The 13,759-nt window shown below is 35.1% G+C and overlaps 5 protein-coding genes across 5 annotated transcripts in view; 4 read left to right on the top strand and 1 right to left on the bottom strand.

Moving 5' to 3' along the window:
* The first annotated feature begins 59 nt into the window (after nucleotides 1-59).
* Nucleotides 60-731, top strand: LOC104699685 (uncharacterized). Its single transcript, XM_087457918.1, has one exon. It carries the CDS (start codon nucleotides 152-154, stop codon nucleotides 479-481), a length of 330 nt encoding a protein of 109 aa, XP_087314044.1. The 5' UTR covers nucleotides 60-151; the 3' UTR covers nucleotides 482-731.
* An 836-nt stretch (nucleotides 732-1,567) lies between these two features.
* LOC104699672 (peptidyl-prolyl cis-trans isomerase CYP20-3, chloroplastic) overlaps nucleotides 1,568-13,759 on the top strand; it is a 47,436-nt gene continuing 35,244 nt past the window's right edge. Inside the window, exon 1 of the mRNA XM_087457917.1 lies at nucleotides 1,568-1,590. The gene's annotated coding sequence lies outside the window, so the exon portion shown is untranslated. The remainder of the gene's footprint in view (nucleotides 1,591-13,759) is intronic.
* LOC104699684 (metal tolerance protein A1) lies at nucleotides 1,849-3,564 on the top strand. The gene is made up of 2 exons (XM_019227317.2): nucleotides 1,849-2,284; nucleotides 2,378-3,564. The coding sequence occupies exon 2, from the start codon at nucleotides 2,378-2,380 to the stop codon at nucleotides 3,404-3,406; it is 1,029 nt and encodes a 342-aa protein (XP_019082862.1). The 5' UTR covers nucleotides 1,849-2,284; the 3' UTR covers nucleotides 3,407-3,564.
* On the top strand, nucleotides 4,198-6,518 carry LOC104699683 (transcription factor bHLH67-like). The gene is made up of 4 exons (XM_010415023.3): nucleotides 4,198-4,733; nucleotides 5,066-5,647; nucleotides 5,729-6,085; nucleotides 6,180-6,518. Exons 1-4 carry the CDS (start codon nucleotides 4,701-4,703, stop codon nucleotides 6,258-6,260), a joined length of 1,053 nt encoding a protein of 350 aa, XP_010413325.1. The 5' UTR covers nucleotides 4,198-4,700; the 3' UTR covers nucleotides 6,261-6,518.
* LOC104699682 (serine/threonine-protein kinase ATG1a) lies at nucleotides 7,428-11,132 on the bottom strand. The gene is made up of 13 exons (XM_010415022.3): nucleotides 10,519-11,132; nucleotides 10,318-10,435; nucleotides 10,145-10,203; nucleotides 9,987-10,051; nucleotides 9,778-9,871; nucleotides 9,600-9,680; nucleotides 9,404-9,515; nucleotides 9,255-9,309; nucleotides 8,928-9,154; nucleotides 8,524-8,840; nucleotides 8,186-8,447; nucleotides 8,031-8,101; nucleotides 7,428-7,835 (listed from the first exon to the last, which is right to left on the bottom strand). Exons 1-13 carry the CDS (start codon nucleotides 10,750-10,752, stop codon nucleotides 7,647-7,649), a joined length of 1,884 nt encoding a protein of 627 aa, XP_010413324.1. The 5' UTR covers nucleotides 10,753-11,132; the 3' UTR covers nucleotides 7,428-7,646.

Raw genomic sequence — 13,759 nt, 5'->3', positions numbered from 1 at the left:
AACCAAATTGCACACGCCTATATATAAAATGCCCACGCCTAAATAAAATCCCTAACAATCTCAATCTCTTCTCTATAGTCCTATATATATATAAACAAGTCATACACGCATCATTTTATGCAAGCACTTGAAAAACAAGGAAGATCAAGAAATGGGGAATTTTCTTAGGAGAAGCTGCGCTGTACACCCGGCTTCTGGCGACGGAGGAAGAGGAAGACACGTGGAGGAGTCGCCGCAACAACGTAGAAGCACTGTACGGGTTAAAGTGAGGATGAGAAGAGATCAACTGGAAGAGCTTATGTATTTGGCACGTCGTGGTGATCAATCAAACGACGGTGGTAAGATTGGTTTCTTGATTCTTAAAGAATGTTTGGAAGGTCGCTTTCCGGCAAGGGTTCTTGGCTCCAGTGACGATGCTCCGTCGGAACGGCGTGGAAATTACTTAGTGTCTCGAAGATTGGGTTCCATCACTGAGGAATAATATTATATATGTGTCTTCTATACTGTAAAAGTTTAGATAAACGACACTTTGATAACGTTTCTAGATCATTTTCAATATTTGTTTACTTGTTGTTGTTGGTTAAAGCATATTATCTCATGCACAAAACTTAGGCTAAAGAAAAGTAAGAAAAAAAAAAAGAGAAGCAAAAAGGTATAGTATGTTTGTGTCATGCATTTAAAGATCGATTTACATGTAAATTTCAACAAGTTTTAAAAATTTTGTTAACGAATAGAAGAGTTATTATATATTACATAAAATACTAATTCTTCATTATGCTCGAAAATTATCACTTATCAGACTAGTTAAATTCGATTGCGCTTTAGCATCACATAGATCTGAATATCTCAAAAGGTAAACTTACAGACAAATTTCAAATCTAGTCGACAACTTCATATATTTATTTCATCTGTTCAAAAAAGACCCTGATCAACCCATCAGAATGGATTTAAGTTTTTTACGTCTGTCTGGTCACGCACGGTTGCTCATTCACAGTTACGGTGTGACTCAACTCCACCTACGTACATATATATGACGCTTTCAAAATTATCGATTTCTTTTACTAATGTAAAATAGAATTACGATGATGTCAATTCTTTATATTTTACAAAAAATTCTTTATATTTTAACTATGATTATGTTACGGTTCTGGTTTTTTGAAAGTTTTACATACCTACAATTTGTTTAAAAGTTTGAGTATTTATTTATCATGCTTTTGTATCGATATCTCTAAGAAATTTTAGACGAAAAAGCAGTTCCGGTAAGCAAAACCTAGGTGTAAAGAATCCTATTAAACTGTTGTCTGTTGCATCACCCAATGGAAAAATGTAGTATTGTTTTTGTACTTTTAGTCTGTAAATAAAACCAACGTCAACTATCCCATCTATGTATAATTAGTCTTCATTTCGGAATTTGGTTATGTGAACTCAACTTCGAAGTGTTACAAAAAAAAAGCGTTTACATTATTAATGCTATAAGCAGGTTTTACTTAGATAGAATTGATTATTAAAAGTTTGGTTTGTAGTTCTATAGAGGTTGAGTTCACATAAAATAATGTAAACGTTTTTTTTTTTTTGCATTTTTCAAAAATAGTCAAAGTCAAAGTTAGAGACCGTCTAGAAAGACCAAAAATATTTTCCTAGCCAATATATAGCAGCCGCAGTTATTATTATTTCTGTATATCCATCCTCCTCAGCCCAGCATTTGTAATTAGCCCATTATATAACTTTCAAATGGGCCTGTTTAAGAAAACGATAAAGATGAATTAACTATTTATTACAAGTACAGCGATTCGATAGTTTTCGTTGGAAAAACAAACAATGTCGTGGAGTGGACGATATGGGAAGAGAGAGAGATTAGTATAGCTTTTGTTTCCAGATTCTTTCCACTCTCGATGTGATGATATCAAGAATTGGTCTACATCAGAATCTGATGTCGCTTGGATTTCGTCATTGTTACATTGGGCCTTCACTTAAATATGCATTTTATAATGCTTCTACGCATGATTATGGGTTTGACTCTTTGTTTTGTTATCAATAAGTTGTCATATTCATTAACTTCACGGGTTTTAATTAACTATTGTTAATTATTAGTCTCTCTGTTCTTCGTATGTTGTAATCTTCGTATGTTGTAATGTGAAATATTGTTTTGCTCGCATCCTGGTGTTGTGGGATGCATGTCCCTGTTTACTTCTCTGTTTTTTCCAACCTTTAAATATCTACTTCATGTTTCTAACTCTAAACCTCACTCTTGGATTGAGTTTCTACTATCTTGCTTTGTTGTAAGGTAAACAAATCTATATACTGTATGTCTGTATCCATAGAATTGCGTATAGTTCATTGATTCTAGCTCTAAAGTTCCATTTTTTTTTGGCTGCAGATGGATTCAAGAAGAAGTAAAGTATGTGGTGAAACAGCTTGTGGGTTTTCAACTTCTCCAAGTGATGCTAAGGAACGAGCTGCTTCGATGCGAAAGCTCTGTTGCGTTGCGGTGTTGGGTCTCTTGTTCATGAGCATAGAAGTTGTTGGTGGCGTTAAGGCTAATAGTTTGGCTATACTAACAGATGCAGCTCATTTGCTCACTGATGTTGGTGCTTTTGCTATCTCTATGCTCTCCTTATGGGCTTCTTCTTGGGAAGCGAATCCCCGACAGAGTTACGGCTTCTTCAGGATTGAGATTTTGGGTGCTCTTATCTCAGTCCAGCTCATTTGGCTACTCACTGGGATTTTGGTCTATGAAGCCGTGACTAGACTCGTTCAAGAGACTAATGATGATGTTGATGGTTTCTTTATGGTTCTTGTTGCTTCTTTTGGTTTAGTTGTAAACATCATAATGATTTTTGTGCTTGGACATGATCATGGCCATGGTCATAGTCATACTCATGTGCATGGTCATAGTCATAGTCATGGTCATGGTCATGGTCATGGTGATGGGGGAAAAGCTGAGCTATTACTGGAGAAATCAAAGAAAGGGAGGAACATTAATGTGCAAGGGGCTTATCTTCATGTTCTTGGTGATTTAATCCAGAGCATTGGGGTGATGATTGGAGGGGGTCTGATTTGGTATGACCCTAAATGGAAAGTAATTGACTTGATCTGCACGTTAGTCTTTTCGGTTATTGTTTTAGGGACGACCATTAAGATGATTCGAAGCATACTTGAAGTTTTAATGGAGAGCACACCGAGAGAGATCGATGCGAAGCTACTCGAAAAGGGATTGATGCAAATCGAAGAAGTGGTTGGTGTTCATGAGCTGCACATTTGGGCAATTACAGTTGGAAAAGCTCTGGTTTCTTGTAATGTCAAGATTAGACCAGAAGCTGATGATGATACGGTTCTTAACAAAGTGATCGATTACATATGGAGAGAGTTCCATATCAGTCACGTCACGATACAAATCGAGCGTTAAAACAACAAAAGGGGTTAATTTCTCTGGTTTCCTGTCATTTTCATGATCGAAGTTCAATCTTTTTTCGCTTTCTCGTGTGCTATCCATTACATTGTTGTGACATATGCCATTGTTTTTTTGTTTATGAATAAGTTTCTTTTTGTCCTGTCTAAAAAAAAGTAATTAAAAGGACAACTTTGTTTGAGATTAGGGATTTGTGTTAAGATACCACAAAAGAAACAGAATCGTTAGGGTTTATATATCTTTGATAATATAATAACCTACCAAAAAAAAGAGTGGGGCATCACTGTCCTGAGAGCAAGTAACCATAGCTCGTGTGTGACTGTTAACAATCATATCCGATCCAGTACACAATTGACAAAAAATGATCCAAACTTTCTTTGGAGTTTTAATTTGTTTCTAAGGTTTCTAAGGTCTTCGTTAAGTATGCAAAGGCCGAATGTTTTGTTTCTTTGTTCAAGTTTTGTGAGACCGGGTATGAATTTACCTGTTTGGAGTGAGATTGTAGACATACTGGGACATTTTATAGGACAAACACTGTTTAATGCCGTAGCAGCCAAGGCATTTTAATAGATAAGACTTCTACTGTTTAATATCTTTTGAGTCAACCTTATATTGTAATCAAGCTATTAGGTATGTATTGGTTGCAAAGTAAAAGACAAAACTATCACACTTAATAAGAAATCTTTACATCTATTAAAACGCTCTTAATTGGTGTAAATCATTAGAACATGATGGATGCATGCAGCATAGTTTCCGTATAAAGTTAAGCCTTTTTGAGCCTCGAAGGAAAAGGAATGGTGCGTGGTGCTGTAATATATGATATGCTGTGGGAATAGTGAAGAAAGAATGATTGAGACATCATGAGAAAGATGACACAAACCCAAAGGAAGCTCTCTTACCCATGACATGTCTCTTTTTACCTTCTTCTTCTGTGTCATTTAGAATTGTCCCCACAAAGTCTGTCTCCACTTCAAGACAAAACTGCCTCCACCAATAATCTCTTCTTTGCTCTGCTCAGCCTCACCAACTCTTACAGTACCCCAAATACATCTATTTTCTTACCTCTCTGTTTTTTTTACAGCTCCTCTGTTTCCACTCTATTCAATAGCTTACTAAAGGACTCACTGTTCTATATAAAGCTAACAGTTACAATTCCAGAAAAGCTCAGAATCAGAAGATAGTACCTGAATTTCCTCTTCTGCCTCTTTGGTGATTCTTAGCATTTATTATCACTCACTCGTTCGTCCTGTGCTCATTACATTACAATACATAACAAACAAGAGCTCTCAAAATGGAGAGGTTTCAAGGACACATCAACCCCTGTGTATGTATCTTTTGCTCAATTTAGAAAGCTTTTTACTCTCTTTCTTCAATCTCCTCTCTTCCCTTGAATCATTTTTTCTATACTCAGAGACATGGACTTGCATTTACTCATTCCAACTTAGTCCAGATACTGCATTTAATGCTTTTTGTTGTTTGTTAACAATTCTGCAATCATTTTTGTTTCCCCTCTCTTTGAAAACATTCCATTTTCCCTTCTACTTTTCTTTATCACTGTCCTAACCCACACCAAGGCTCAAACAAACCCACAGTAGAGCTAAATTACACTTCTTTTTCATACATATGCGCGCCTCATTCCCCCGGTGTTTCTTGCAGTTTTCGGATCGAAAAGGGGATGTGAGTAGCCTACAAGCTCAAGGATTTGCAGAGGCTCAAAGCTTTGCCATTAAAGAAGAGGAAGAAAGCTTACAAGATACAGTTCCATTCCTACAGATGCTGCAAAGTGAAGACCCCTCATCGTTTTTTACAATCAAAGAGCCAAACTTTCTAACGCTATTGTCTCTTCAAACCGTCAAAGAGCCTTGGGAACTCGAACGCTATCCAGAGTTTCATTCACCCGTTCGCTTCCCTAGTTCAGCATCATCCATGGAAGGAACCAATCAAGCTTTGTCAAGCCAAGAACTTTTCTTAAGCCAAGCAAACATGACACTCCCTTCTTCTACATCATCACCACTCACTGCAAATCCAAGACGAAAGCGCAAAACCAACAACTTGCTCCCACAAGAAATGACTCGAGAAAAGAGAAAGAGGAGGAAGAAGACCAAACCAAGTAAAAACATTGAAGAGATTGAGCATCAAAGAATAAACCACATTGCTGTTGAACGAAAGCGACGGCGTCAGATGAACGAACATATCAGCTCCCTCCGTGGCCTTCTCCCACTTTCCTACATCCAACGAGTACATAAAACAAACAAAAATACCTAAAAAAGTTTCAACCTTTAATCGTCAAAAACCTAATCAAAAGATTTGTACTTGCAGGGAGACCAAGCGTCTATAGTAGGAGGAGCTATAAACTACGTGAAGGTCCTCGAGCAAATCATACAATCTCTTGAAACGCAAAAGAGAAGGCAACAAAGCAGCGAGGGAAACGCGAGTAATCGTCTCTCAGGCTATTCGTCGAACGAGTTGTGGACGACTCGAGAAGATCAAAGTTGCATCCCCAAAATCGAAGCTACAGTGATACAAAACCACGTAAGCCTAAAAGTTGAATGTCTGAAGAAACAAGGACAACTTCTCAAAGGAATCGTTTCACTCGAGCAGCTTAGACTCACTGTTCTTCATCTCAATATCGCACCTTCGTCTCACTCCTCTGTTTCTTATTCCTTCCAACTCAAGGTAACCATTTCTTTTTATTTACTTTGATTAACCCAAATTGAAAAATCCCATCTTTGATAAGAAAAATTCAATCTTTTTGGTTTTGTTGGAACAGATGGAGGATGACTGCGAGTTAGAATCGGCCGACGAGATTACGGCGGCGGTGCATCAGATATTCGATATTCCGACGATTTGATTAAAACACATAAAATTCCAAAAAAAGAAAATAAAAGCAGCTAACAAAATTGTAGTATCTTTTTTTTTTAATCATTTAAAAAAGAATAAAAAGTTGGGTTTTTTTTTCGTTCTTTCGTTTTCTGACTGACGGAATTAAATTCTGTGTTGGCCGCATATTACTTGGACTGTTCGATCATGATTTTGTGATGAGTTTGGGGTCCTATTTTTTTCTTCTTTAAATGCTTGACCTTATTATATGATAATTTAATTTCATCAATTATGGTTTTGACTTTTGTCTCTATTTTAAGGGTTGACTTGATACGATCGTTGTCAATAATTAACAGTGTCCTATAGTCTCTATAGCCTTACGAGCCAAGAATACTACTAATAATGGGTCGCCATTGAATGGTTCTCCCGCAAACGCTGCCTCCTACTTCTAATCGCTCTCAACCGCTCGAAACGAGTGAATTTTAAAAGTTACTTTCCACAAGTGTTTGCATGATTGCAGTTGTAATTTTTTTTTTAAACAAAAAAACAAATCAGAAATACTAAAATATTTTTTTTCTTATATCTTCAACCTAAACATTATACCCATTAAAGATGAGAGAAAATATAGTATAAACAAGAGGAGATTAGAAAATAAACAATTACAAATAAATAAGATTCCAATTAACAAAAACCGGGAAAAAATGATTTAAAGTTATTGGTACATAATTAAAAAAATCTAAATAAATATAACATTTCATCAGAAGTTTAAAAAAATAAGATTATTTGAGAAAATATTAAAACAAATCACCAATGACTCTTCTCAGCTCTCTGTCATAATTAAATTACCTTGGTCTTGTAATTCAATGTGAGGATCTTACTGAGTGTGTATGATTTAGCGGATAAAATCAACAATCTAAAACATATGTTTTGTCATTTATAACATTACTTGATAAAATTTTGGGTGAAAAGCCAAAAGCATAAAGTAATAAGTATTTTAATATGAAATTTATTTGTTTTTTATTTTTTTTAAATAATTATTTTTGTATCTTTTAATGATTTTCAATTATAAATCAAGTTTAATAAAAATTTTAATGTTTTAAAACATTTATATACTTATATGACATTCAGTTAGGCTTAAACGAACGCATCAAAGTAGAAACAGAATTGGCACTCTAGTCTTGGCACCAACAAGTTTGCATTTATTTTTTTTGGGTACTTTAAGCTGTATTATTGATATTTGGCACTATACAATGGAGGAGGCAAATACTTTTTGGTCACAGCATCATCAAATATAGAGTAGTAACCGTTTTGAAATTTTCAAGGGAAAACAAAGGAACCCAAATTGTTATAAGATTTGTTGACTCAAGCCAGAGCCACCAAAGTTTTGTTATGTACAAATGCCCGCCGCCGATTTTCGCTAAAGATGCGACCGACGATGCTGCAAGTTAGAGATGTAGTAGAGAATCCTCTTCTTGTCGTCAGGGGTTAATGAGAAAGGAGGGTTTAGAGATAGGGTCACTGCTTCCTCGATTATAAAGGAGAGTAGAAGAATTGCTTTCTTGTATAATGTTGCTGCACTTTCTTTGTTACTCAAATACTCTTCAGCCTGAAATACAAACCAAAATAAATCAACACACCAAGTATCAGTTCAGACTTTTTGGGACAAATGGGTAGATAAAACGTGGAAGCTTTTCACAAAAAGTTTCACACTTTAGAACACAATGGTTTTTAAAGTCAAAAAGGAGTAATTTTTCACAGAAGTTTCGGACTTCAGAACTAAATGTTCATCTTTAATACTTACCCCACCACTCTTGCCGTATGCTAGCGCCCTCTCGTATATTGTTTCCATGGCGTCAGGCATATGAGTGGCAGCTGCAATGAAGCGAAGGAGATGCCTTCAAGTAATTGCAAAAACAGCATAACAGAGAATCGCTTGGTTAATGGTTAGGTACTAACCACTTGTTTCGTTTAGTTGAGTTGATGTATTCTCGGCTTGGTTAAACGCTGTAACGAACTCTTGTGTCACCCAAGTTTTAGCTGGTGCAGGTGAATTTAAATCTGGAATTGAAGTCTCAGGAGCTGTGGTTGGATCAGGGTTCACTCTATTCTCTCCTCCAACGGATAACATCCAAGAATCGCATATCTCTAAGGCTTTTCTCCAGACAGCTAAAATGACGAGAGTAACAGCAAAAGATTCCTTTACCTGTCCTGTGTTGCCCTGTATGCAACGGTGTTATAGAAGCTCTAATAATGTTAAATCATTTAAGACACGAGAATTAAGAAGTTCTAGTTACCATCTCGCGAGCTAATTCTGTAAGCACTTGTGCATACTGATGCAAAACTTGGAGCTTAGTTGGAGGATGGACAATTGTTAAGCGTTGAACTTCTGTTAACAGATATGATCCGCTTGCTGGTCGTGGAACAGACACATCCGATAATGGTATCTGTGCTTCAAGTGAACTCGATGAAACTTTTTCATTCCTGGGTAAAAAATTAGGTAACCCGGAATCTTGCAAAGATGTGTCAAAACAATCTGATGAACCTTCCAGAGAGGCAGAAGGACGGTTTACAAGAACATACTCTCTCTCTATGAGCTCAAGTGAGTCTACAACTGCACGAAAGACGAAAGCAAGAGTTTATGAGTGATATGAACTTGTAGAAAGCAACAAAGATCAGACAAAACATGCGAATAACAAACCTCCAAATTGGTTTGATGAGCTTTGTCCTTCAGTGTCTTTTCTAGTCTTCTCAAAAGAGAGATGTGGCATTGAAATTTGAGAATTTGAGGCACTAGAGGAAATCCCATGTCTGTATACATTCTCTGCACTTGATTTGAAACGGTTTGTACTAATCGGTTGTGCGGAGGGCAAAGATGATTTCCCCGTAGAGGTAGTAGTATCAGAACGCTCAACATCCGGCACTTGTCTAACAACATTTGGTATGACAGATTAAGCAGAGAAAGTTTAAAGCTTTTTGATAAATGAAGGTTGCGCGTGGTTTGGTGGTCAAAGTTTCCAGACATTACCTTAGCTCTCGAAGGAACATGTGAGTAAAGAACTCTCGGAATGTCAAGCGTTCAACTGCAGTCAAAAGACCAGATTTTGCAATGAAAATTTTGAGTTGTGACTTGACTGATACAAAAAAGTAGACAAAAAGAGAATCCTATAACCATACTTGGGTTTCGGCGGAGAAGGCTTCTGCACAGATCAACACAATCTGGATGAATCTCATTTAAAGCATCTTTAGGAAATTTCAACTCGGTGTCTCTCACAATATTATGAAAAAGCTGTAGAGATCAGACACCAAAGCATAGTGAAGGTCAGTATAAGTTCACATTACGAGACAATTCAATCGATTTAGGCTAACAAACCTGGATGTGATTATTTCCATCAAAAGGCGGTTTCCCAGTAACAAGTTGAAACAAAATTGCACCGGCACTCCATAGATCAGCCTGAAACATCCATGACACAAGAAAATAATGAGAAGAAACAAAAAAAAAATTGAAAGGTAATAAAACCTTTTCTCAAACTTGTGTTCACTTTCCTTACCTTAGCATCATACTTTTGGTTCCGGATAATTTCTGGAGCCATATACAATGGAGAACCACAAAATGTCTCAGCCATGCTCTCTGGTGTTAAAGACCTACCAAAATCAAAAAATAACATACCAAAATGGTGGATGATATATCACCAAACTAACACCTTTTTCCATGAAAAGCAAACCTTATATTTTTTTGAGATATGAGATCTAATCTTACCTTGCAAAACCAAAATCTCCTATCTTTAGCAGTGGAGTTACTTCCTTGGAAGATAAAAGTAAATTCTGAAGAAGAACACAGAACACAATAACTAAATTACTCTGTTTTTTACAAATGCAATCACCAAACTACGATATAAGAGAGTTTATAAGTTTTACCTGAGGCTTTAAATCACGGTGAATAAAATGCTTCTCTTGAAGTACTTGTAACCCTAAAGCTATATATAATACACAACACAAGAAACAGAGATTCAAACATCAACAAACAAAAAAATTCCAAATTACACAAACATGAAAAAAAAAGCAGATAACTTTTGGCTTGTTTGTATTACCCAATTGCCTCATAAAATGTTTAGCAACAGCTTCAGGTACTTTCCCATGGCGATTGATGTAACCAGCAAGATCACCTCCACTACAGTACTCCAACACAAGAAAAATCCTATCTCCAGTCTAAACAAAAAAAAAATTCCCAAATTACAAATCAGTCTTAAACACTAAAAGAGAGATCAAGAAGAAAAAAAAGGATTCAAAACCTCGATAGCTTCGTAGAAACGGATGATATTAGGATGATCGATGGTGCTAAGGATCGAAATCTCTTTAAGAAGGTTATCTCTAACTTTAGGGCTAAGAAGTTTCTTATCAATCTCTTTGACGGCGACTTCTAAACCAGACGATCGATGCTTCGCTAACCACACCACAGCGAACGAACCAGACCCAATTCTCGGGCCAAGTTCGTAGTCACCCACAAGTCGCGCCGACGACTCCATCCCAGGTTTTGACCCGTTAGACTTCCGGATCCTTACTTGAATCAACCTCCATTGTTTCTATTACTACTAAACCTCTCAGAACCAAACAGTCGCCAGAACAAAAAAACAGAGAAAAATCGAAACTTTTTTTTTTTTTCCGGATTAAAGAACAGTGGAACTGTTTTTGTTTAACGAGAGAGAGAGAGAGAGAGAGAGAGACGATGTGAAATTTTTTTTATATACAGTAAAGCAATCAATTTTTTTTTTTTTTGTTACTTTTTTTTATGTGTTTGTGTGTATAGAGAAGATTTAGATTTGGATTTAGCTTATGAGCGAAAGAGTTTCTAACTTGTAGTCCAGAAGAAACCTTTTGAAATTGACGTCTTGAATACCAAAATTCCACAAAGAAAAACAATACGTAGGAAATATCTCAGAATATTACCCTTTTTTTTTGTTTTTAATATAACCATATTTTAAGTCTTACCTTATAAATTTTGTTATCAAAATTTTAATATTATGAAATCTAGCAAAACTATAGCTTTTCTAACAAAATTTCTATAAATAATCTATAAGTTAGTTACTTTTAGTTTCAACAAAATATCTCAAAATATGGTTCTTTTTTGTGACTAATTTTTGTTAGTTTTGATCATTTATATGAACATGCTTTTTTTTTTGTTAGATTCTATGAATATCTCTTTAGAACATTTCAATATTCTATGAATGTGTCATCAGAGTCCATGATAATCTTTATCTTTGCATCAGTGAAGTCGTTCTATATAATGATTTTTTTGTTATAAAAAAACGGATTATACTTATATCAGTATTGTCAAAAAAATGTAGTAACAATGTAGAGTAGAGTCGACATATATGTATTATTAATGTATGTATACCACGTTGTGTCACCATGGAAGCCACCGGATTGATATTTGTCGACATGTTTTTTACATATAAACGTTGTTTCGATATCAAAATAAAAAAAAAACGTAGTCATAGATGTAACCAATTATATAACTAAGATTGATTCATGATCTTGAGTGACGTATAATATGATATTTATAATTTTTAAGGATATGCTATGGAAATTATTTAAATGAATAGTTATCGCTAATGACTATTTCAAGATGATCTTTGGTATGGTACGGTGATAATCTGACAAAACTGATAATTAAACAAATGCTTGCATATGCCACATCACCTTTGACCTGGCACAATCAATGTCAATGGGGCCAGCTCTAATTTGTCATTAAAATAACAATTATCACGTTAACGTGTGCTACTGGGCACGTAACCCAACCACAAGAAAAGCCCATTAGGCTCACACTGTTTGGAAACCAGAGTAGAGTTATATTATATATTAACCCGCCGTAGAAGAAGAGAGCGAGACTAACATCGCTTCCAAACGGTGACATTTACGTAACAATCTAATGGGCTTTATGTATACCCATATTAATTGGGCCAGTGAAACAATCTCTTTTTGTTTTTAAGTTGAATGTACCAAAATGTGGGGTGTAAGAGATCCTCGTCAGGATCCTAAATTCCTAATTACGCTTAAGAGAAATAATAATAATTAAGTGAATGGAAAGGCTAATAAAGAAATAAAATTTGCAGTGTTGTGTTGGTGGAAGAAGGGAAAGCGACTAAACTTTGAGAAACAAAGATATATCAGATTTGTGAAGGGGGACAATGGAGTCTCTCTTTGATCTTTATCTATCGTCTTTATTTGGTTGGACCACCTTCACCTTCCTCTTCGTTATAATCTTTCATATGTCCCCTAATCTTTCATATCAAAACTTTTATATTAACTAATATCCCAGAAAGATTACAATAATCTATGGTCAAATGAATATTTGTAGTAGTGAATTTGCGAGTGGCAAGTGATGTGAGCTAGCTGTGTTTAGTAGATTCATGAATTTCCAACTTGAAACCAATGTTGACAATCAATGTGTGTATGTTAGGTCACTTCTTAACTCTAATGACAATTTTCGAACAAAATGTGTTTTATTTACGATCAATAACATGGTAAACTGCAATGACTTGGTTTTAGCAAACAAACAAAGGCGCTTGTAATTGAAGTAATAATGTCTTGAAAATAATGCGAATTTTGTCCCGATCCAACTCTACGCTACATATTGACATCCCTTATATGTTATATGACATGTGCATGTAAGTGTGGTTAACTATGGAAGCAGTCAATAATGCATGAATGTGTTATGTGTATAAATAGCTAGCTAGATGATGGGGGATCATGAGCAGCTGACTTTTGCAGTTATTGCAGAGTATATCAAAAGGAGTGTATGTATATGTAAGACTCTTAACAGTAGATGTGAAGATCATAACACGTGTTATATATATATATATATATATGTTTTTATATAATGCTAAAAATAATTTGATGTACATATATAACCAAAAATAATAATAAAGACATATCCAATTTTTCATACAAACCTTAACCCACCTTCATATATTTTGCATCTACATATATATATATATATATATATATTTCTAATTCCATCTTTTTTTTTCTTCTTATATTTCATTCTAAGGCCATATCACTTAATAACACCCTACCACCAAATGTACTTTTTAAAATAAATTTATGCATAAATAGTCATCGCGTGTGTGCGAACCGTTAAGTTTGAGAGATGGAAAAAATGTTCCTTTTGTTATTGTTAAATACATGTCTTAAATTGGTATAATTAAAGGTTTTTTATTTCCATCTAATAATAGAGTTTGCACTTGTTCATATCGAAACGAATAGTTTCACTAATTAAATATCTGGTTGGATCTAACAGATCATTCTAACTGTATATCCCATTTGGAATTAGCTGATTATAAACGAAAACTATAATAGTCTTATTCATTGGGTTATATATGTTCTTTTCAATATATAAGATTCCAACATATAAAAATTAACTAGGTTAGTCGATGTGTTCTCAGATATACAATATTCTTGACGGTCATCACTGAAATGATATAATAATTGTTCAAAACGTATAAAGCCTTGGCTATCAGAATAAAAGCAATT

This window comes from Camelina sativa, chromosome 7 (assembly GCF_030686135.1).
Source record: "Camelina sativa cultivar CO46 ecotype springtype chromosome 7, ASM3068613v1".
NCBI classification, from domain to species: Eukaryota; Viridiplantae; Streptophyta; class Magnoliopsida; order Brassicales; family Brassicaceae; genus Camelina; species Camelina sativa.
This window is presented reverse-complemented; position numbering and strand designations above follow the sequence as displayed.

Coding starts and splice junctions, on each gene's coding strand:
- LOC104699685 (XM_087457918.1), top strand. CDS start 152: ATGGGGAATTTTCTTAGGAGAAGCTGCGCTGTACACCCGGCTTCTGGC.
- LOC104699684 (XM_019227317.2), top strand. CDS start 2,378: ATGGATTCAAGAAGAAGTAAAGTATGTGGTGAAACAGCTTGTGGGTTT.
- LOC104699683 (XM_010415023.3), top strand. CDS start 4,701: ATGGAGAGGTTTCAAGGACACATCAACCCCTGT. Junction 4,734..5,065: donor AAGGACACATCAACCCCTGT/GTATGTATCTTT, acceptor TGTTTCTTGCAG/TTTTCGGATCGAAAAGGGGA. Junction 6,086..6,179: donor CTTATTCCTTCCAACTCAAG/GTAACCATTTCT, acceptor TTGTTGGAACAG/ATGGAGGATGACTGCGAGTT.
- LOC104699682 (XM_010415022.3), bottom strand. CDS start 10,752: ATGGAGTCGTCGGCGCGACTTGTGGGTGACTACGAACTTGGCCCGAGA. Junction 10,204..10,317: donor ACATTTTATGAGGCAATTGG/GTAATACAAACA, acceptor TATTATATATAG/CTTTAGGGTTACAAGTACTT. Junction 9,681..9,777: donor ACCAAAAGTATGATGCTAAG/GTAAGGAAAGTG, acceptor TGGATGTTTCAG/GCTGATCTATGGAGTGCCGG.